Raw genomic sequence first — 22,285 nt, forward strand, 5'->3', positions numbered from 1 at the left:
AGAGTGCCGCTGGAAGGGGGATGGTGGGTGGTTGAGGGCCTTTGGAGGTGATAATGTTGAAGGTAATACAGTGCTGATCAGACCATGGTAAAGGGCTGATAGTAGGGAGGCGTAGAATCATGTGCCCCTACCCTGACTCCTCTCAGAGAACCAATAGGACCGTATAAAATGAGCTACATTCTCTCAGCAGGTGCAGGTGCCCTCTCAGAAAAACAAATCACTCTGAGAGCATTGAAGCGTGAAGGATCATTGGTCCTTGTAAACGGAGGATTGGGATAGTGTGACAGGAACGCCCCTGTCGATGCCCTGTTATCAAATTTAAAAACATTCCATACTCTGAGCCATCCACTATATGGTGGCCAATGCAACGTATGTGATTCTAAGAGGCAGATAAAAACCACATAAAGATGATTACTGGGCATATGTCACCTTTCAGTCATTTACAAATGACCTTTGTTGCAGATTTTCATAACCGCAACAGGTATGCTAGCTTTTAACCAGACACTTCTTTTGTGTAGGTTTTGGACTGGATCGAGAACCATGGTGAAGCATTCCTTAGCAAGCACACTGGAGTTGGCAAATCTCTGCACAGGGCAAGAGCTTTGCAGAAGCGTCATGAAGACTTTGAGGAAGTTGCACAGGTGAGCAATGTGGAAACGTGCTTCCGTGCATATTATTAACAATCCAGAATGAAATGCATTTCTGTTTAAACAGTATTGAATTGTTAACATACAAGCTGAAATTATTTTTAAACAGCCCTGTCTGGGGCATGTTCGAGATATAAGAGAATCCCAGAGAGGGTCATCCTATCCTGTTTAGATCCTCAAAGCCATGTTTTCTGTAAGCAGCCTTTTTAAGTAGAAATCAAAGCACAGAATATATCATTTGGAGATCCTGTTCTAGGTAACAATTACTGTCAATTTTGTATACAGCCCATTAACCCTTTAACTGCTTACATTTTTCCCCTCTCCCCAAATAGAACACTTATACAAATGCTGACAAATTGTTGGAAGCGGCGGAGCAGTTAGCTCAGACAGGAGAATGTGACCCAGAAGAGATCTTCCAAGCAGCACATCAACTTGAAGATCGTATACAGGACTTTGTAAGACGTGTGGAACAGCGCAAGATACTACTTGACATGTCAGTGTCATTTCATACTCATGTCAAAGAGGTATGATCTTTTAAGAATCCACCACTCTGGTTCATCAAATCATGAATGATAAGAATAGACCTGAATACATTGGTTTTTACTGTGGAAGAGGTAGATTGCTCAGAACTGTTATGCTTGAAAAAGATTGCCCATAATAAAAAATGTTAACTTTTTTTAACAAAAAGTTCTATGTAAAATATTGAGGAAATAAGCATCAATGTCTTGATTCTCGAGGACTCGGAGGCATCCATTTTCTAAAATGAACCAGCTTCCTGTGTTTAACTCTCACGCAGTAATCAAGCAAAAGCCCCCTACTGGGAGCTTTTGCTTATTGCTGCCAGAGAGCATAGAATGCTGTCGCACTAAAGAATGAAAATATGCAGCGCTCTAGCGTGTATCCTGGCCGATGGCAAGTGCCGAGGCAACCTGTTCTGTTCAGTGGGCTTCCCTTCAAAGACAGCTTGGGCCACCTGCCAGCTAAAATTTCCCATCCTGCCCTGTATCTCAAGCAGTTGAGCAGGAAAAAGAGCTTCATTCTCTGTCTGAAATGATTATAGTCGCAACTCTGGAAGAGCGGTTAGGAACCGAGTGCCAAACAAAGAAGCCTGAGAACAAGAGAGCGGCCTAGCCCCCGTGTGCAGAACTGGGGGAGAGCCACGGATCAGCAAGAACTGAGCAGGTGCCCGAGGAGCAGGAAGGCTGGGCGAGGACCCCTGGAACAGCAGAGAGAGGACAACCCCCCCATGACAAGAGTCCTGCGAGCTGTAGCCTGCATGTGGGAGCAGAGCTCGTGGGTCTGGTGTAGTCACTGCAGTGGGAGAGCCCCCCCAATAAAAGAGGTCCGATTGTGTTCCTGGGGTACTGACGCAGAGGTCAAAGAGGTAGGTGGGGACCCCTGCAAATTGTGGGCTCTGTGGGAATTTCTTGAAGCAGGGAGGCTATGTGAGATGTGGGGGGTCAAAGATGCAGAGGGCTGGGTGGGGGTGCTGTGGACACCACCCCACAGACATCGGCTTTGAACTGAGGATGCTCAAGAGTTCTCTCCCAGGGAAACACACATACACTGGACCCAGAGCAGCCCCCCACCCCCTGTCCACAATGTTTGCTGGTATCTTTGGGTGGGTTCCCCCTTGGGCAGATACCTGTTAGTGGACAATTTGCGCCAGTGATGCTTGGCTTCAACAACAAGTTCCTGGAGAAGCCGAAGTGGCGGCTGTTATGCTCGCCCGCACTAAGGGCATGCGGGAGCCCGTACAGGTGTCTACGCGTGGGCACAGCTTCTGTGTCACCTGTCTGCAGGAATTCCTCCAGTTGGGCCTTGGTTTCTCTTTGTATGTTTAATTTGATGTGCATGGCGGTGGTATCAAGTACTGTGCATATACACCGCTGGACAGGATCTGATACAGAGATCTGCCAGACATGTCCTAGGCACACAACAGCTGGAAAGTGGTTAAAGAATGCATGCTGGGAATTGGGGAGCATTTACGGTACATGCACCTGACAAGTCTCAGTGGTGCTGCACGCTGGTGCTTTTCTGTAACACTCCTGCCAGCTCAGATCTGAGACTCTCTCACAGCTCTCCTGATGCACCTCACCCCGCGCCTACACCACTGCAAATTCCTGTGTGCTTTCATCAATCTAACTCTTCTTCCCCTGCTGCAACCTGTGGTACCCCATGTGTGAGGGCTCCTGCAGCTCTGCCGAGGCACCTCACTACTCGTACATCATTCCACAAATATTTCAGTTTACGGAGCCACACTCAACCAATCAGTGTACCCTGATATTCACCTGCAGCCTTCCTGCTATTCTAGAACTGGGTGCTGTAAGGAAGACATTGTATCAACAGTAAAACAGACACAGGTGACCATAGCTCAAGGGTGTGAAACACTCCTATCTAAATCTACAGATGGGAGCAAGCTATGACTATCAAATAGTAATAATGATGCAGTCCTAGTGGAGTCTTGTCAAAATAAAAGGGCCTAAACAAAAATAAAACTATTGCCAATCCTTAAGACTAATTTGCAAATAGTGTGGGATAGTGTACATGAAAAAGTAATAAGCGTTCACAAAATGATATGTCAGGATGTTCGGGCTGTTGGCCTCCCTTCCCCACGTTTTCACCACGGGGCAAGGCGGTTCACTCGAGCAAAGCACACACTCTGGCTTCTGCGGCACGAGGATACAGTTCCATTACCAGCATCAGGACCTTCTGTATCCTAGTCTCTTTACTTCTTAAGTCTCTTGATTCAGAGGGCCTGATGTACCAAAAGAAGAAGCAAAAGTTATTTTATTTTTACAAATATTCAATTCGGGTGTTTATCCTGGATCCCCCTCAGCCGGGCTCAGATCCCTTACTTTTACCCAACTGGTCTACCTCAGCCAGGCTCGGACCAATTGCAGTGTACATTAAACCATCAAAGACTTTCGAATGTGCACAGGGTTTAGCTTGACTCGTTGCAGGACAACTTCGATCTTAAGATTCCCTTTTCTCACGCTTAGCTTCAGTTGGAATGCTAACAGAGACTTTTGAATGCGAACCGACGTGGCGCCTCACCACTCTGTCTACGGTATCTTTTCTTGGCCTCACAAAGTTCAGTTACTCCTTTGGTTTCCAATTATGTTCACATTGCTTGTCATAAACGTCTCACACACTGTTCTCTTTAGATATTTTCATACAATGTTTTCGCTTGCAAGCTTGGTTCAAAACACAGGCTGGTTTGGTACAGTCTCTCTGACTGTGCTGTCTTTACTGACGCTGCTTTGTTGCAGGAGCCAAGGACAGTACCAGGGCAGCAATTGTTCCTCCCCACCTTGGTTATCGACGCGGGAGAGCCCCAGGTACCTACGACACACTGTGCAGGTTGGATCAGCATTAGGACCTAGGTTTCTTACTTTACAAAGTTCACAAAAGTAACAGTCTTTAATGGTTAAGGGCACTTCCCTCCTAGCAATGCTCTCTGGTCTCGCCGTCTTTCTCCTCGTACTAAACTGCCATTTTGGAACTTCTGTTTCCTCGTCTGTTTTGCCTCGCCCAGAGTGTGCTTTCATGCTCTGCCTTTTATCCCTGTGGGGAAGTGTGATGGAAGTCAGGTGTGTGTAATGATCAGTAATTGCATGACCTTGCCATACCATTGTATTGGGACAAGTTGGGTATACGGCTGTGGTGTTAGTCTGTTGTCGCTCACGGTGAGCTGTTCGTGAGAAAGTGTTTGTGTCAGGAAAGGTGAGGGTTCAGTTTCTAGGTATCCTACCTGGTAGGATGGGGCAAAAGGTGTGACAGGGAAAAGGATACTGCGTCTCACCCTCCGGTGTCCCACTTCCACTCCCCGAAGACCCCTCATCCAGGTGATCCTCCCACACTGGTCCACCCCAGGAACTGGATCCAAAAGCAATGGCTGTGTCCTGGCCACCTGGATGACAGATCCCGGTGGACTAGCAGGTGAGACACCTTCAGGCTTCTCACAGTGCCCATGCAAAGCTCACCTTATGCACCTTAATCCTGATATGCTGTATCCCCGCTATTCCTTCTCTGGCACCCACATAAATGCAAATAACCATATTCTTGAATGTATTGGCAACTGGCGTTTTTATACTGACACCAATGCATGGCACTACTAATGCCCCTCGAGCACACCCTGCTGCACCCTCTCAATTTTATCGCTGGGACCCACAGGCAGCTCTGTAACTGCACCATAATTCCGCTCGCAACGCACCCTCGTATTTCCAGACTGAAACCCATGCACAACTCTCCTAATGCATCCCAATCCTGCCCTGCTGCACCTCTCTACCACTAGGGCTCACCTGCAGCTATGCCAGCTGGCCTTAATTCAACCTGCAGCGCCATGGTACTCCTGGAATGAAGCCCATGCACAGCTCTCCTTGTGCACATCGGACCCGCCCTCCTGTTCCCTTAAGTGTCCACTTGTATTTCAGCTCTGGCGGCCATGTACAGCGCCTCAATCCTGCTGCAACCCTTTTTTCCAAAACGGGGACCTACAGAGTTTTGTCACTGCTCTTAAGTCCTACTCATGCCCTCCCGCACTCCTGCTGTGCCATCAATAGTCAGGGACTGGGGCACAGCCCCAAGTGCCAAGGGCCGGGTGTGGCACCCCCAGTCAGATGACGGTCGCGAGGCAGGATGTTCGGGGATGCAGCGAGACACAGGCTGCATTGTACAATGGGGCAGCAGTTGCATAGCGGGGCCAGCCCCCACTATAACCCCCGCTTCCCTGCAATCTAAGGCATGGATGCTTTGGTTACCATTCCACTCACAATAACCACAGAAAACATTGTATATTTTCTGGAGACAAAAAAATCACATTTATTGGAGTCAACAAACAAATTGGGGCGGTCCCAGCCACATAAACAAAGCAATGTCCTTAACTTCTAAGGTAGCCCTTTCGATTTCCCGGGTATACAACAGGGTGATTGTCCACAGGTGAAAAACATCTGCCTCTGGTTATCATCTGCCAGGCAGTATAGATCCATGACCACTGATTTCAGTTGACAAGCGGTCTCAACCATCCCTCAGGGGCTGACTGTGCCTGTCCTTCAGTGCAGCCATTCCGGAACTGCTTGTGGGGGAAACCGCAGCATCAAATTTCCTTCCCAGCTAGGACTGGCCCGTAACTTTACCTGTGACAGAAAAAGAAAAGTTAGCAACAAAATCTTATGAACATCAGCAATAGCATCCTACCCTACTCCACATGTCACTGAAGAGGAAATGTTTGCATCAAAGAATACACTGTATATAATAAAAGCAATCCTTAAATCCTCACAATTGAAATCACTTCCTCAGCTGGCCCTTATCCTGTCCTTAATGCAGGGAGACAGAGGGTGGGACTTCAAGCGGGGGCTGCAACCAAGTGAATGACCCCAGCAGCCCCCCACATCCACCACCCCTGCCTAACGAGTGCTCCCTGGGGTCCAAGGCAGGATGCGGCTTGTCCCGGGAACGCCCCTTCCGCCTCCCAAGGAGGAGAGATGAGGTGTTGGATACCCCAGGCATCTGATCATTTACGAATGAACAAGCTACTCATTGCTGTGGATGGGCTGGGTCTGATGGAATATTTGGGATGTTTGGGGTGCAGGGATAATTGCGTTCATTTGCCCCCTTTTGTGTAGGGAACGAATTTGGATGAATTTACTTCAGCTCAGCTAGCACTATTTCCATGCCGTTTCTGTCCAGGAGCGCTTTTCTGCCGAAGGTACTCACTTCTGCACTCCACTTACTGCCTTTTGGATTCTGGGCACCTCTTTATACCACACCCCCTTTCACCCAATGTTTACAGGGTGCTGCTTGAGACCTCCCGCCCCACCACGAAGGTCCCTCGATGTGTGCAGTGCTGCCAGAGCCTCCACTTTCTTCACCTCTAAACTCCCAGGCCACTTGCAGTTTCCTTCAGTCGCGTCATACTGTTAGAACCAATCTGTGGTCTTCTGATACTCTGGTGCAATTGGCGTGGGCTGATAAGCGCCCCCCCCTTGGAAGATACCCACTTTCGCACCTCTGTACAGTGCATGATGTGCCTGGCCCTGGCGTGCTAATCTGTGGTTTAGTGTTCGGTTGCGCTTCTGGGTGGCATGTGGTGTGCCTGTGCAGAATGAAGATGCCCTGCTATATTGCGAGGTTGGGTAGGGTGATGAGTCAATGGGCAGTTGGGGGCTTGCAATGGCGTTGAGTTTGCCAGGACTTTGCTGCATGTTGGTGAAGGCAACCAGCTTTCCTGCACACATGTTGTAGCCAGTTCTCCCTTTGAACACCATGTAAGGCAGCTCAACATGTTTGCAAGTATTGTGTGTGGACTGGTCTCCCAGGTCGTAGGCTTGTTTGGCTAACTTCCGACCTGTCAAGTCACCCCACCTTTCACACTATACCATCACTACTTGTAAAGCAACAATAGGGCTGAGGCCCCCCTAACAGCGCCCTGCGGCAGGTCGACCATGGTGAGCTGCTCCCAGCACCCGTTCCAAAGGTTGCCGTGCCAAGCTGCCAGAGAGGCCTCTGGCAGGCCTCCGCGTATTGCCCTTTACCCACCACGTTATGCCTGTTCTATAGTGTTTGCTTCATGTTTTATGAATCCTGCTAATGCTACCCCTATGGGGGACCCTCCTGTGCGCCCAGGCACCACTAGTGCTTTCGGATCCCTGCCAGTTTGTCTTCCAGTCCAATTATGCCTATGCCATTCAGGCTGTCCTACAGTTCCCTGAGGCCCTTTCCCAGCGCACACTTAATCGATAACTGGCTGTACTGCAGTGAACTGGTAAATATCAGTTTACCCTGTACTTGTTAGGCTGCCAAGCAGTTTTCCTCCAATCTATGCTCATCCTGTCCCTGCCACATACTTACCGACATTCTTTGGCCAAAAAGAGGCAGGATGCTTTAAGCTTCAAAAATGGTAATTAGCATAGTGATCACATCACAGAGAATGGCGTCACATGACATTTGGCTTAATGTCATAACATGCCATTTTGATCAGAGAAGGTTATTCTGAGCCTGGCAGTCCCCTCAGGAAAATGCCTGACCAGGAATAAGCCAATCACCAGGAGAAAATGACAACCCATGTCCTTGTATTTCATCTGCAAACCAGCAAATATTTTTATTTTATTTTAATTAGTATTTGCTGGGTGCCTATACAATAGAAATTATTTATTGGATATGTATAAGGTAGCTATACAACTGAACAGTGTTTCAAGGTGCCACAATGCAAAAAGCTAGGGAGAAAATAAAACTAAAACAATGGCAATGAATAAATAATACAACTAGCCGCGGGGGCGTCGCCAGCAGCCATGCAGTGAGGCAGCAGACTCGAGAGCTCCCGCTAGATCCGTCAATAAGATATGATAGGTTATTTGTAACACGCTTAATACCCAACACGCTTATTACCCAGAGGTTTCTAAGCGCAGACCAAGATTCGACCCTGTGTTGCTCCGTGTCGTCTTGCTTCCAAGGCCAGCACTTTGTCCCTGAGCTATCCTCCTGATCCTGATAACAGTCTGATCTAACTGGTGGCTAAGAGATAGTGCAGCTGAAAAGCCACTGAGCAGCTGGGCTCGAAACTGCAGTGTTCGAGAGCGGAGTTTTTACGCACAAAAGAGACAGTGTTCGTATCACTTGGAACGGACCCAACAAGATGGGTGCAAGGCATCCAGCCAGCCCAAGGAAAAGATACTGATCTGCGCTGCTGTCCTGTGTAATAATGCACGGATCAGGTAAGTTGAGTTATACTTTATTCTTCAACCAGTACACCGTGACCATCAATCCCCTCCCAGCTCCCTGCCCTTCAAAGATCAACTGCCGCCACGAGCGTGGAACTCAGAGAGATTCCACGCACCTGGGACACAAGACAAAGGCTCGCGGAAGCGCGAGCAACTACAACACTTCTCCCCCTGTAAACCACAAAACAAGTGAGGACAATTTCACGCAGGAACATCAATGAAGGAAAGAACGGGGAAAATGGGAAGGAACAAGGGGAACATGAAGGAGACATAAGAAAGAAGATAATTTAAATATCTGCAGTCCAAGAATTAATTATCTGCAGACTCTAAAACAAAATCCTTGTACTTTGCTGGAATCTTCTTCATTCTGTTTGGGCGGTTATTCACCTTATTGGAAGCCTCTGCAAGAGCAGAGTCCTCACATAGTTCCCCCCCAGCTGGAACTAAAACCGAATTGTCCGACACAAACACTGAAGACTCCTCAGCAACCTTTGTCCCCACCTCAGCCGGGCCAAGAGCAAAATTATCGGAATCACACTCGGAAGACTCATCCGCCTCCCTTGCAAAAGGTGCCCCACCAAATGGCGCAACGCCTTCACCCCCCCGGGGAAGGCACCTCCGCACTTCCACGCCCCACCACATTGGCCTGCCCAGGAACTACCATACCACTACTGGCACCCAAAGGGCTCGGTATGGGAACCACACACTCAGCCGCACACTCGAGACCATCTCCAACTGTGGCCCCGCCCCCCTCACAACACTGGTCCTGAGTATCCGCCAACTTTCCCTTAACAGGGACCACCCGCCTCAAACTCCATCTGGTACCATCTTGTAGTTTAACGTAACCACGACCGACTTTGGTCACGACACACGGCTGCATAAACTTGGAACAGCCTTTAGCTACGAATCTCGGATTTTTCACCACAACAAGATCACCAACTTGCACACGCAGGGGTTTTCTTTTTGAAAGCTGAGATTCCCAAAAACGGGATTGTTTAATGCGTACCCTGTCAAGAACCTCCTGCATGTTGATGCAACTCTGCACACCACCCCCAAGGGCGGCTACCCTGAGTTTAGACCCTGGTTTCCTACCCCTCATTAATTCAAACGGAGACACACCAGTAAACGATGAAGGGGTAACCCTATAAGCCTTAAGCGCCTCAGACACTACTCTGCACCACGGCAAACCATTGGCGATGGCCAACTGAACTGCCCCTTTCACGAACCGGTTCATCCGCTCCACTAACCCGTTGGCCTCTGGGTTATACAAAGCCACCCTATGGTGACGAATCCCTAGTTTAGAGAAGAACTCTTGCATGGCACCCGACACAAATTGGGGACCATTATCGGTGACGACTCCTGCAGGAACTCCCTCCCTGTCAAACACCGACGACAAGAACTCAATCACCTTCTCAGTGGTGACTGAGGACAAGGCCGTGGCCTCCACCCACCTAGAGGGGTAGTCAACCAACACTACAAAATATTTGAAACCTCCACCCAAAAGCGTCCAAGGGACCCATAATGTCTACGGCCACCTTTGACCACACGTCTTGGGGCACTTCCACGGGTTGAACGGGTTGGGGCGACGTTGTCTTGCTCTTATCGCTGATGGAACAAGCCACACAATCCTTAACTACCTTCTCAACCTCCTCATCCATCTTGGGCCACCAATACCCTTCTCTAAGCCTTCTTTTCGTCATAGATCTACCGATGTGCCCCTCATGAGCCAACTCCACCAACTTGGCCTTGAGACATTCAGGTGGTATTAACCTGGTACCCCTGGCAATGCCCCAAGGACCAACAGACAATTCAGACCATACTTGACCGAACGATTTATCCAAATCGTCCATGCCCGCACCGGTAGCGAGAGCTGCCTTGATGCTGTTTAACACAGGATCCAGTGCACACTCTCTACCCCACTCCTGCTCACTGACGGCCGGAAACACCTTGGCCACCAACACATATTCGTCACCCGCCACGGCCTGTGTTGAGTCTTCCACGCCTATATCGTGGCGGAGAAAACGAGAGAGACAATCCGCAACCATATTTTTAGTACCAGGTAAATACTCCACTTTAAAATTATACTCAATCATGTCGGCCATCCAACGCATCACCCTAGAGGATGCCTGGGATAAGCCCTTAGTTGTCAATACATGCACCAGGGGCTTATGATCAGTGCGTATAGTGTATTCCACCCCCCACAAGAATGTTCTAAAATGTTTGGATGCCCAGACAGCGGCCAAGGCCTCCCTCTCTATGACGGCATATCTGCGTTCAGCCTCACTACGAACCCTGGATGCGAAAGCAATGGGGTGGTACGATCCATCAAAACACTGCTCAAGAACAGCCCCTACCCCATACTCACTGGCATCCACTGTCAAAACTGTCTTCCTTGAGGGAGAAAAGGAAGCTAAAGATGGAGCCTGGTCCACCTGAGCCTTCAAGCCTTCAAACTCAAGCTGACACGACTCTGACCACTCAAAACATACACCCTTTTTGAGCAAAGCTCTCATGGCAACTGTCTTGTCGGAGTACGTGGGAATGAACCTGCTGTAATATTCAGCCAATCCCAAAAACGACCTTAATTGGTCTTTACTGGTGGGTGGAGACACCTCACATAATGCCCTCACCAATTCAGCCTTGGGATGTGTCCCTTTGGCATCCAGAGTGTGTCCCAGATAAGTTACACTCTCCACGCCTGTTTTACACTTACTCAATTTCACCGTCAGACCACTCTTCTCCAAAATGCCTAACACTTGTAGAATCCTCTCATCGTGTTCCTCACGTGACCTGCCCCACACCAAGATATCGTCTTGGAAATACTCCACACCATCCACTCCACAAAACAACTTTTGCATAACTCGCTGGAAAACAGCAGAGGCCAAACCAAAAGGCATCCGCCGGAAACGGAAGGCCCCAAACGGGGTAATGAACGAAGTGAGAGGGCGTGATTCGACGTGCAGATCCACCTAGTGATAGGCAGAAGACAAATCTAAGGTGGAGAAACAAGAAGCCCCTCCCACAAGCGAAAGCATTTCGTTTATATTCGGCAAGGGATGCCTGTCGATCCAGATGCTGGAATTTAAATCTCTAAGATCGACGCACATCCTCATGCCACCATCGGATTTGCGTGCCAATACAACAGGGGCTAACCACTCTGAGGACTCTACCTCCTCTATTACACCAGCTTCCATGAGTTTAAGTTCTGTCCTGAGACCCTCACGTGCCATGATAGGTACCCGCCTAACTCTGTGCACAACGGGAACGGCACTCCTCTTGAGCACAATCTTGTGTGAAAAACCCCGCAACTTGCCCAGGACAGGGGAGAAAACTGACGGAAACCTCTCTTGAAGAGCATTGGCTGTCAACGCACTTCCCTGACCCAAACCACCTTCTCTTCCTTTGCTCACACACAAAACAGGGACAGCTTTACCAGGGCGAACCTCCATATCTAGGGCAGCCTGCTCATCCCACCCAATAACTGGGTCACCCTTATGAGCTACATAGTTTTCCTCTGGTTTTCCGGCCATGAAATTCTATATCAACCCACTCGTATCCCAATACTTTAATTGGAACACGCCCATACGCACATGGATTGATGTCAGACGGACTCAAACTAGATACCTCCTTATGGAACTTGGACTTGTACAGCTCGGGAGAAACCATGGTGTAAGGAGAACCCGTGTCGACCAACACACTGAGGGGAACACCATTCACACTAAGGGTAGCCCACGCACTCTTTTTTGATGGTCCCACGCTCAACAGCGCGCCTTCCTTGGGAAGCACACCCGCCATAGGGGAGGGACTGACATATCCTACAACCGTTACATTACTATCATCCTCTTCAGGGTCCACCAGCCGTACAACTTCCCTCTGTGGAGCAGCTTTGCACATGCGGGCAAAATGTCCCCTTCCCTTGCATTTTCTGCACACAACAGCGGAAGCAGGACACTCCTTAGCTCCTGCAACATGACCCCTCCAACCACATTTCTTGCAGAGATCTCTGCTATTCGGCGTCGCTCTTTGATCCCTGACCCTGGCACGATTATCCTCAGTCTTGCGTGGCTGAACCATGTGTACAATGTCCGCCTTCTCTGTCACTTCCTTGACGCTCTTCCTTGACTCCTCCAGGGCACGGGCTACGTCTATCACTTTCTCCAACGGAGGGTCCTTCTCCGTCCATAACCTCTCCCTTACCTTTGAGTCACTAGTCCTCATCATGATCTGGTCACGAATGTATTCATCCGCCAGCCCCGTGAACTTACAGGTAGAAATGAGGGTGCGCAGAGCCGTCACATATGAATCGATGTTCTCGCCAAGATCCTGTGCCCTCGAGAAGAAATGATACCTTTCCAGCACAATGCTAGCTCTCTTGCCAAAGCGTGTCTCCAGCTTCTTAAGAGCAGTTTCAAATGCCAAAACCACTGCCTGCCCCCCCTCTCCATCCCCATCGCCAGAAGGCAAGGCCAAAACATCCTGGTCTGGAAGATGCCTGAAGACCCTCAAACCCTCCGTACCAAGGCAATTAAGCAGGGTTGCTTCCTTGTCGTCATCAGACATCCTGGAACCACCTGACGCTCTCAGGTATACCTTGAAAGTGTCCACCCAAAGCTCCCACGCAATGGGGGGCTCTCCTGGATTGGGAAGAAAAGCTGGAGGGGGGCGAGCATTGCTGTGCTGCATGGTCAATGGAACAGAGATAGCCACTGATAGAGCTCAACCGCAAATGGAACAGATGGAGATGTCTGCACGCGACCAGGACAGGTTAGTTGCGACGACTTCCTTGGAACACAAGGTGTTATCCTGTACACCCTGTCCTAAAACGGCAGACTCTATGAAGGAGTTACTTCATCCAAGACACCTCTACATGGAGGGGAATTCGCTGAACCTGAATGTTACAAATAGTTGCACAGGCAGGTCTCCAGGCACAAGTCACTTCCTCCTAACTGAAACAGAAGTGGCCAACAGGGAATTGCAGTTCCTGCGACCTCTGCACTCAAGGGGTTAACATTCCTCTCCTTGAAGCCGAGGAAGTGTAACCACGCCCACCGATGAGTAGGAAACCCTCGGGCTAGCTTCCTCAGGGGAAGGGGCGGAGTCGAACAACGCAACAACCGTGGTCTCTGCAGGCCCCCTTACGGGCTATGAAGGTCCGCAGGGCTGTGCCCCCACCCAGGGTCCACCTCTCACCTGCCGAGGTTCGTCGTCTGCGACGTGCGAGGAGCCGCAGGGCAACAGCTGCACACACCACCTTGAGCCACGCTCGACCTCGTCCGGGAGCGCGGCTCGGGCCGGATCCTTGAGAGCGAAGGACAGCGGTCGCTCAGCCGGAGTCAGCGGCTGTATACTCCGCCGTGGGCCGCGCTCGAGCAGCTGCACACACCTCCTTGAGCCACGCTCGACCTCGTCCGGGAGCGCGGCTCGGGCCGGATCCTTGAGAGCGAAGGACAGCGGTCGCTCAGCCAGAGTCAGCGGCTGTATACTCCGCCGTGGGCCCCGCTCGACCTCGTCCGGGAGCGCAGCTCGGGAGACCAGCTGAGGACACCAGAAAATGATGGTCCACGGCTTCGTAAGGCGCGTGGGTTGAGGTTGAAGAAATCCTCGTCGCCAGTGTAATAATGCACGGATCAGGTAAGTTGAGTTATACTTTATTCTTCAACCCGTACACCGTGACCATCAATCCCCTCCCAGCTCCCTGCCCTTCAAAGATCAACTGCCGCCACGAGCGTGGAACTTAGAGAGATTCCACGCACCTGGGACACAAGACAAAGGCTCGCGGAAGCGCGAGCAACTACAACATCCTGCAAGCGCCCATGGAGCAGGCTGATCGAGTTTGGAGGCGGCGCCAAGGAGACGGGCTAGCAGGGGAGATGGTGAACGCTGCTGGACGTAAATGGCACCGAGCAGTGCAGCGCCCGCAGACCGTGACCGAGGCACGGCTTCTATGGTGGCGTGACCCGAGTCCAACACTGTGCTCGTATCTGAGCACGACAGCCGTCCCGGTTGTGACGCCATAGGACCCCACTGTGTGCTGGAATCAAGCTGCTCCACCGCGTGAAGAGCCTTTGGAGAGCGCCGGGGTCACGCATTGCCAGTTGCGGCTGCACCAGATGCCAACCAACGGCGTGTGCACTATGGAGAGAGTCCGTGTACCGAGGGTGCTCCCCTTAGACTGCGACCATCAGCGAGTCTGGCTGGGCTTACGCAGTGGGGGCCCCCGGCGCTGCAAACCACGCGCAGTCCAGAGAGGCAACGGAGTCAAGCACATTAGAACCTCGGTACTGAGGTGGCACAGATCGTTCTGTCCGGGCTGAGCAGTAGTGGCATAGGCGCATTGCTCCCATTCTGACAGCCCTGCAGCCCTCGCCTCACCTGCCCAAAGTGACAGCTGAACACTGAGATCGGAAACTGTCCTATAATGCCTGCATAATACACTGGACTGAGCGGTTGGCTGACCCCCGTGACCCTGAGCACAGACCGCACCCTACCCCACTCAAAACAGCAACTGGCAACATCACTGCATGGGCCAGCATGTACGCTGCCTGAAATGCCAGATAAGCAGCACAGCGGTAAAGGCAAATGATCATGGAAGCCTACGCTCATAAGAGTGAAAGTGGTCCGCATCCTTCCATAGACCCTAATAAAGTGCAGCCCAACCTGCAGGCACAGCGGCAAGAAGGCCTTATCTTGGAGGTGATTGTAGCACTAAAGTCCACGCTGGAACACAAAATGGACACAGTGATCGTAGATTTGGGACTGCTGCACCAAGATGTGCGGGCACTGGCAGACAGAATGGGCACCGCAGAACAGCAGGTACAAGACAACATCACTAACATCACTAGTGCCCAAACCCAAATCACGAATATGCTGGGGAGAATACAAACCTTGGAAAACAGAGCCGAAGGTGCAGAGGGCAGAGCCCGAAGAAACAATATCCGCATAATGGGCGTATCAGAGGGAGAGCAGGGTAGAGACCCCACCAATTACATCGAAAACCTGCTACTACAAGAAATCGCCGCTGGCTCAATGTCACAGGGATTCACGGTAGAGAGAGCCCACAAATCCTTGGCCGAACAACCCCCTCCTGGAAACCCTCCAACCCCCGAGACGGATGATCGCTAAAATCATGAACTTTAAAGACTGGGAAAAGATCCTCACTTTTTGGAGAGAAGGAGGCACAATTACAAGGAACTCCTCGAAGTTGGGAATCTATCCCGATTTCACAGCACTGGTGCAGTAGTGTAGAGCGATGTTTGGCCTAACAAAAGACTGCCTCAGGAAGGCAAACCTGCCATACATGCTACTACCCTGCTAAATTAAAAGTGCTACACAATGGGAAATCCTACTTTTTTGAGACTACCACGTAAGCCAACTCCTGAATGGACGAGCAGGGACTGCCTCAATTAGCAGCTAGACACAACGACGACAATGCACTTGGATGACCGAAAGCAACGTTTGCCATCAAGCCCCAGACCGTAAAGCGGTTCCTCGCTATTGACATAGAAATGGAAGACCGGCGTGTTTAAGTTGTGGGAGGCAAAGAAGAAACCCTCAGTACAAAGAACTGGCTGCCTAATTGTTGGTACAGCGAGCAACCCTCGCAGCCCTCAAATAAAGTTCAAATGCCAATTGGAAGGCATCATGTTGCCGCACACCACTCCCTAATAAATGGGTGTGTGTGTGAAAAAGGCAGCTAAGCCTGAGCATGGGAAGGGTGGCTTGGTGTTTGTTTAAAGTTGATGCTGAAAGTTGGCGTTGAGACGGGTGAATACATGCTTAATGGTGAGCAGACAAGGGTGGACACGCTGGCCGAAAGTATACAAAAGAAAGTCAAAGGGGACTCTGGTGCGGACCTAGGGGCGGGAGTGACCGATCAGGAATTTTGCCATTCAATGTTAAGGGCCGCTAGAGCAAACTCTGGGTTTAGTGATACTAGGTGGGATAGACACACACCCACAATGACACAAGGGAAACGAAGGGTTGATTGCACAAAAGGGAAACGGGTGGGCTGATGAGAAAATGCAGGCCCTCGTGTACATTGGAGTGATCCGACCTGTGGGCACGAGCATAGTCACATGGAACAATAGGGGACTCAATATTTATGTCCAAAGACTAAGAGTGTAAACACGGTTAACTAGAATGAAAATAAAAATTGCGTTATTACAAGAAACACACTTGACAAGTGAAAAACGGTCGATGATCGCAAGAAAATGGGGGGCAAAGTGTATGGGTCAACCTATTCTCCTAATGCCTGAGGGGTGTTGACGTGGGTGGCTCACAACGTTCCCTTCCAGCTTCTAGAGGTCAACAAAGATGGAGAAGGCAGGCTGGTGATGGAGAATAGAGAAGTGTGTTTTATAAATGCGTATGCCCCCAACCAAGAAGCTACCGTTTTTTTCCGGTCATTAGGACCTCCAATATCATATAGAGGAGCGGCATACACTGGGGGGGGGGCGGCGATTTTAATTGCACACTCAACCCTCTATTAGATAGGCCAGGTGCCAAATTTAGAAGGCCAGCCACACCAGCGCAAACCTTAAAAGCCCTCCTAGGCCACCTCAGTCTGGCGGACGTTTGGAGGGAGGAACATGGCGAGACCCGTGGCTACTCCCACTTCTCAGCCGCACACACACACAAATAGACTATGTAGTCACTGGAACATAGACACTAGGTGAATTTACAACAATTGAGTTTAAAACAAGAACCCTCTTAGATCATGCCCCACTGATGGCGACACTGGTGCACACTGCCGTGAGACACCAAATGCCAACATGGCAACTGCGCGCAGAAGCCCTATCGGATGAGGACTTCCATAGTCATTTGTCAGCTGTGATAGAGGAATACCTTCAGGTAAATACAGAGAGCGTTCACAGGACAGGTACACTGTGGGACGCCTTCAAAGTGGTAGTGCGGAGCGCAGCAATTGGAAAGATGGGGGGGCCTTAGAAAAGACATGATGAGGGAACTATCAGATATTGAAAAAGACATTGCCCGAGAGGAGAAGGTGGCAACACTGACTGGGATAGAACCGGAGGAGCTAGTATCAAAGCAATTAAAATGCATAAGTATATGGGAGAAGCTCGGGAAATTGGATTACACAAAATACACGCAAATGCTGCATGCTGAGGGCGACCAGCCTGGCAGGCTGCTAGCCTGGTTGACTAAGCGAGAAGCACACAGAGATGTAATTAGTGCAATACGAAATCAGGACGGAGAGACCATCAGAACTCAGAAGGGCATCCCTGAGGTCTTCTCCAAATTTTATGAAGGATTGTACTTGCCTGCCCAGAGCCCGGAAGGGAGAAACGTGGCCAAGGCCTTAACACAAATTGCACTACCAAAACTGGTTGTGGAACAAACAGAGATGCTAGATGCCCCACTGACGGCAGACGAGCTTGAAGCAGTAATCGCAAATCTCCCAACAGCCAAAACCCTGGGTCCTGGCGGACTCCCGGGGGAGTTCTATAAGAAATATAAAACGATAGTGGCACCCAAACTCCTGGAAGTCTGTCTACGAAGAGGCATATGAAGACGGGATGCTACCTGACACCATGCCATAATCCTTAATAATACCGGTCCTGAAGCCAGGGAAGCAGCCACTCGACTCTGGGTCGTACAGACCCCTTTCTATGATCAACCAAGATAGTAAGATTCTGATGGTGGCCCTCACAAACAGACTGAAACAGGTCATAGGAACCTTAGTACACACGACCAGACAGGGTATGTCCCGGGTCGCAATACAATGTGGAACCTAAGGAGACTTCACCATATCATTGACCAAACTAACCATACATCGAGGCAAAGTACAGTAGCTTCCCTAGACGCAGTGAAAGCTTTTTGACTCAGTCCACTGGGACTGGCTGCTGGAGACGTTGGCACACTTTGGGATAGCTCCACGATTTTTACTATTGATAAAGTTGATCCACATGGCACCCAAAACTAGGGTTAACACAGGCAGACAGATCTCAGCGGAATGGGAGATCCATAGGGGCAGAAAGCAGGGCTGTCCCTTATCGCAAATGCCATATATACTGGCCCTCGAGCTCTTAGCGGTTTTCCTTAGGAAGGAGTATGCCGATGCAGGAATAAGGATAGTTAACACAACTCACCTGACCTCTCTGTATGCAGATGACATGCTCCTGTATGTTAGCCAACCGGAAGAGAATTTGCTGCACCTACTTATAGGGGAATTATCGACCCCATTGGGCATGCGAGTCAATAAAGATGAATCCTGCTTGTTCCCTCTGGCAACACTCAGGGAGCGTAGAATGGAGCAACTACCTGCATTGGGCTTCAAATGGACACACAATTCCTTTCGCTACCTGGGAATCGATGTGCACCATGACCCAGCAGCATCGCACGGAAACAACGCTCTGGTGGCGCTCATGAAAGTCACAACTTCCATGAACTTCTGTAAGACGTTGCTGCTCGGGATACCAGGTAGAGCAGCATTATTGAAAATGATGGTGCTTCTCCGCTTATATCATTTCACTAATATACCTTATAATAGACCTAGAACATTCTTTTAACAACTGAGCACGACCATCAGAGAATTTCTGTGGGGTAGAGGGCAGGAACAAAGTCGCTCTAGACACACTACAGAGAGATTATTACCAGGATGTGATAAAGCTACCGCACTTTTGTATTACCCGGCGGGCCAATAACAGTTTGTTGCAAATTGGCTAGGATATTAGCCCTCCCAGGATACATTCCTCTTACAACCAACACTGCACCACTGTACTTGAAAGAGGTATTATGGATGAGAAAGACCCGGCACCAGAGACCCCACCCCCCCCTCATCACAATGGGTTTTGCCCTGTGGCGCAGGGTATGCAAGAACCTTAAAACCCTGGATCCTTGCTCATCGTACGTCCCTTTGGCGAGACTCACTAGTGGTCAACAGGGAGCGCTCAGGGCATTCCGGAGGCACTGGGAAGCCAAGGAATTGCCCAAATAGGCAATTTATGGCATGAGGGCCAGTGGGTAGATTTCCCCAGGTTAGTGGAAGACCAGGATATACACAAAGGGCACCTTATGTTATACATTAGCATGATAGGGAAAATGAATAAAAAGTGTCCAGGACTCAAAATGGGAGAGGGAATGAATGAGGTACTTGACACATGTTTCAATGTAGCAGAAGGTGGACACAGTGTCCAGACTGTACAAGCTGCTCCTGCACAACCAAAACACCACAGAATCGCTGGCACGTAGCAAATGGGAGGACGAACTGGGGAAAGCACTCACCGATGAGGAATGGGGGCGGGCACTATAGTACATAAAAAGGGTTTCTAGAAACGCCAGATTTCAACTAACACTACTATACATGACACACAGAGCATACCTAACCCTGAACAGATTATCCAAAATGGGTAGTAAGACAGAGCAGACATGTCCAAGATGCGCCACTGTAAATGCGAACATGCTACTTATGTTTTGGACATGCCCAGTTATTGGGAAATTCTGGGAGGTTATCATGGCAGACGCAGCTACCGGTGGTGTACAAATGGGTGATTGGCCGCCGGAGTACTGTTTACTGGGACTGTTGCTGAGAGGTAATAAGCAGTCTGTACACTTCGCTAAAATGAAAGACTTAATGTGCATCCTAGCAAAGTGCAGATTTGCTATGGCCTGGAAATCGATCACTGGGCCAAAGATAGAAACGTGATGGGCCGAGCTGAGACGCTGGTCGTTCACCATGTCAGCTGCGTGGCATAGAGCATTACAAATGGGAATGCATAAATCCAAAGCATTGAATGTAACCGAGAGCAGAGAGAATATAACCTACCTAGAGGAGGGCTACCCCCTGCAGTGGGAAAAACAGTCCATAGAATACCTAGGAATCTAAATCACTAGATCCACAAAAAATCAAAGCGAAAATCACTCCTCTATGGAAACGCCTGCAAGGAGACTTGCAGAGCTGGGACGTCCAGGAATTAGCATGGTTTGCTAGGATAGCGGCTTTAAAAATGACCTTGTTACCCAAACTACTGTATGTGGTAAGCTCCACCCCGGTGGTTATCCTCCCGACAGTGATCCAGCAACTCCAAAAAGCAGTCTTTAAATTCATCTGGGGGAACGGGAAGCCGAGAATCCAGAAAAAGATTATGATGCGCCCAACACTAATGGGGGGCGAGGGGTTGGGTGTGCCGGACATAGGGAGATACGTACTAGCAGCCCAATTGGCGCCAGCATTGAAATGGGCAGGGAGGGACCCCCTCCCAGGATGGAGGGAAATAGAACAGTCTGCGACGGATACCCCACTATGTATGCTACCATTCCTCAAGCCAAAAACACGAGAGAGAGGAGGTATCCTATTGGAAGCGACAAAAACGACACTTCACACCTGGGACACGGCGATCCATGGCAGGGGGATTAAACTAGGCCTGGGTCCAATGTCCCCTATAGTACAAAATCCCGATTTTACGCCCAGGCTTCAGCAAAAGTTCTGGGACGGTTGGCAGGGAGCAGATACAGTATCCTTAAGAGACTTGTACCAGGATGACGCCCCGCTCTCCTTTGAACTTTGCAAACAAAGATTTGGGATCACTGAGCATCACAGATTTAAATATATACAAGTAAGTCATTGGATCTCACACCCAGAGGTAAAACGGGCTGGATTACGTCCCCCAGTAGGTCTAGAACTCACGATACGGGAGGGGACACAGGAAAAAGGGATCACTAGACTGTACAAGTTACTCGACAAATCACAAGCAGATAAAACCCTCCAATATATGGAAGATTGGGAGCGGGACATAGGGGAGGAAATCGCACAGGAAGAATGGAATCAAATTTGGAGAAGGGCACACAAACTATCCAAATCCACAGCAATCAAAGAATCAGCATATAAGGTATGCTACCGATGGTATCTGCCTCCAAGCAGAATACATAAAATGAACCCCACGTATCCCTCAGACTCCTGGCGCCAATGTGGAGAAAGAGGTGACCTTTTCCATATGTGGTAGTCGTGCCCAAGGATAAAAGTGTATTGGAAAGAGATACTGAGTCTCATCAAAGACATAACAGGCACAGACCTACCACATTCCCCTAAGGTCATTTTGCTGGGGGCAGTGTCAGAAGGAAGATACGTAGCTTCAGGGAACAGAGCGGCTCTCATCACCCACTTACTGTCTGCAGCAAGGATGACAGTGGCCCAACGATGGAAGACAGTGGAAGGTCCAACAACCCCATGGTGGTGGATGAAAGTGTGGGGAGTGATGGCGATGGAGAACATTTGCGCCACAAAATCAGGGGCCTACCTGAAATTCTTAGCCATATGGGATCCACTTCAAGACTACGTGGGGGAAAGGGAGGCTCAATTCTATAAACCCAGGAATCTAAGGAACATTCATATAAGATAGAGACTGCAGTAGACAAAGGAGCGATTAGCTCAGGAAACGGCTTTGCTTTGGTTATTTCCTTGACCTATTTTGGTTCAGATAACTCTAAGGGAAAGGGGTGGGATGGGTGAGTGAAGGCGGGGATACTCAGGGGGAAAGTTGGAAGACAATATTAGTCTCGATGCCAAAGTTCAAGTAGGTTAAATACTTTGTTTTCACAGATGATAAAGGTTGTAATACTGCTGTAACCAAAGGCTAACTGTTGTCTCCCGTTTAAAAATGAACAAAATGAAAAATAAAGTTGGTTAAAAAAAAAAACAAATGGGAATGCATGTGTTAGGGAGAATTCTCTGTATAGGCTAATTTCCCAAACCTAGTGAGTCCCCCAGCAGCTTTGCTGGATTTTATGGGGTTTATTTTTTTCTCCTGCTAAGAGTGAGACTTTTTTTCTCCCACTCTTAGACATGATTTGAGATATCCTTTGATTTTGTAATGTGTTGTATGGGCTATGGGGTCTTTTACTCCATAGGGTTTCATGTAGTTTTGGTAAGTGTGTTACACAGCACCCTCAGTGCAGTAA

At 49.5% G+C, this 22,285-nt stretch overlaps 1 protein-coding gene across 1 annotated transcript in view; it reads left to right on the forward strand.

Annotated features, from left to right (window-relative positions):
• TRIO (trio Rho guanine nucleotide exchange factor) overlaps positions 1-22,285 on the forward strand; it is a 3,834,156-nt gene that overhangs the window by 1,082,120 nt on the left and 2,729,751 nt on the right. Inside the window, exons 10-11 of the mRNA XM_069613780.1 lie at positions 519-641; positions 980-1,171. Coding sequence (XP_069469881.1) covers positions 519-641; positions 980-1,171 — 315 coding nt within the window. The remainder of the gene's footprint in view (positions 1-518; positions 642-979; positions 1,172-22,285) is intronic.

Source organism: Ambystoma mexicanum, chromosome 5p (genome assembly GCF_040938575.1).
Source record: "Ambystoma mexicanum isolate Mex_15411 chromosome 5p, UKY_AmexF1_1, whole genome shotgun sequence".
Taxonomy (NCBI): Eukaryota; Metazoa; Chordata; class Amphibia; order Caudata; family Ambystomatidae; genus Ambystoma; species Ambystoma mexicanum.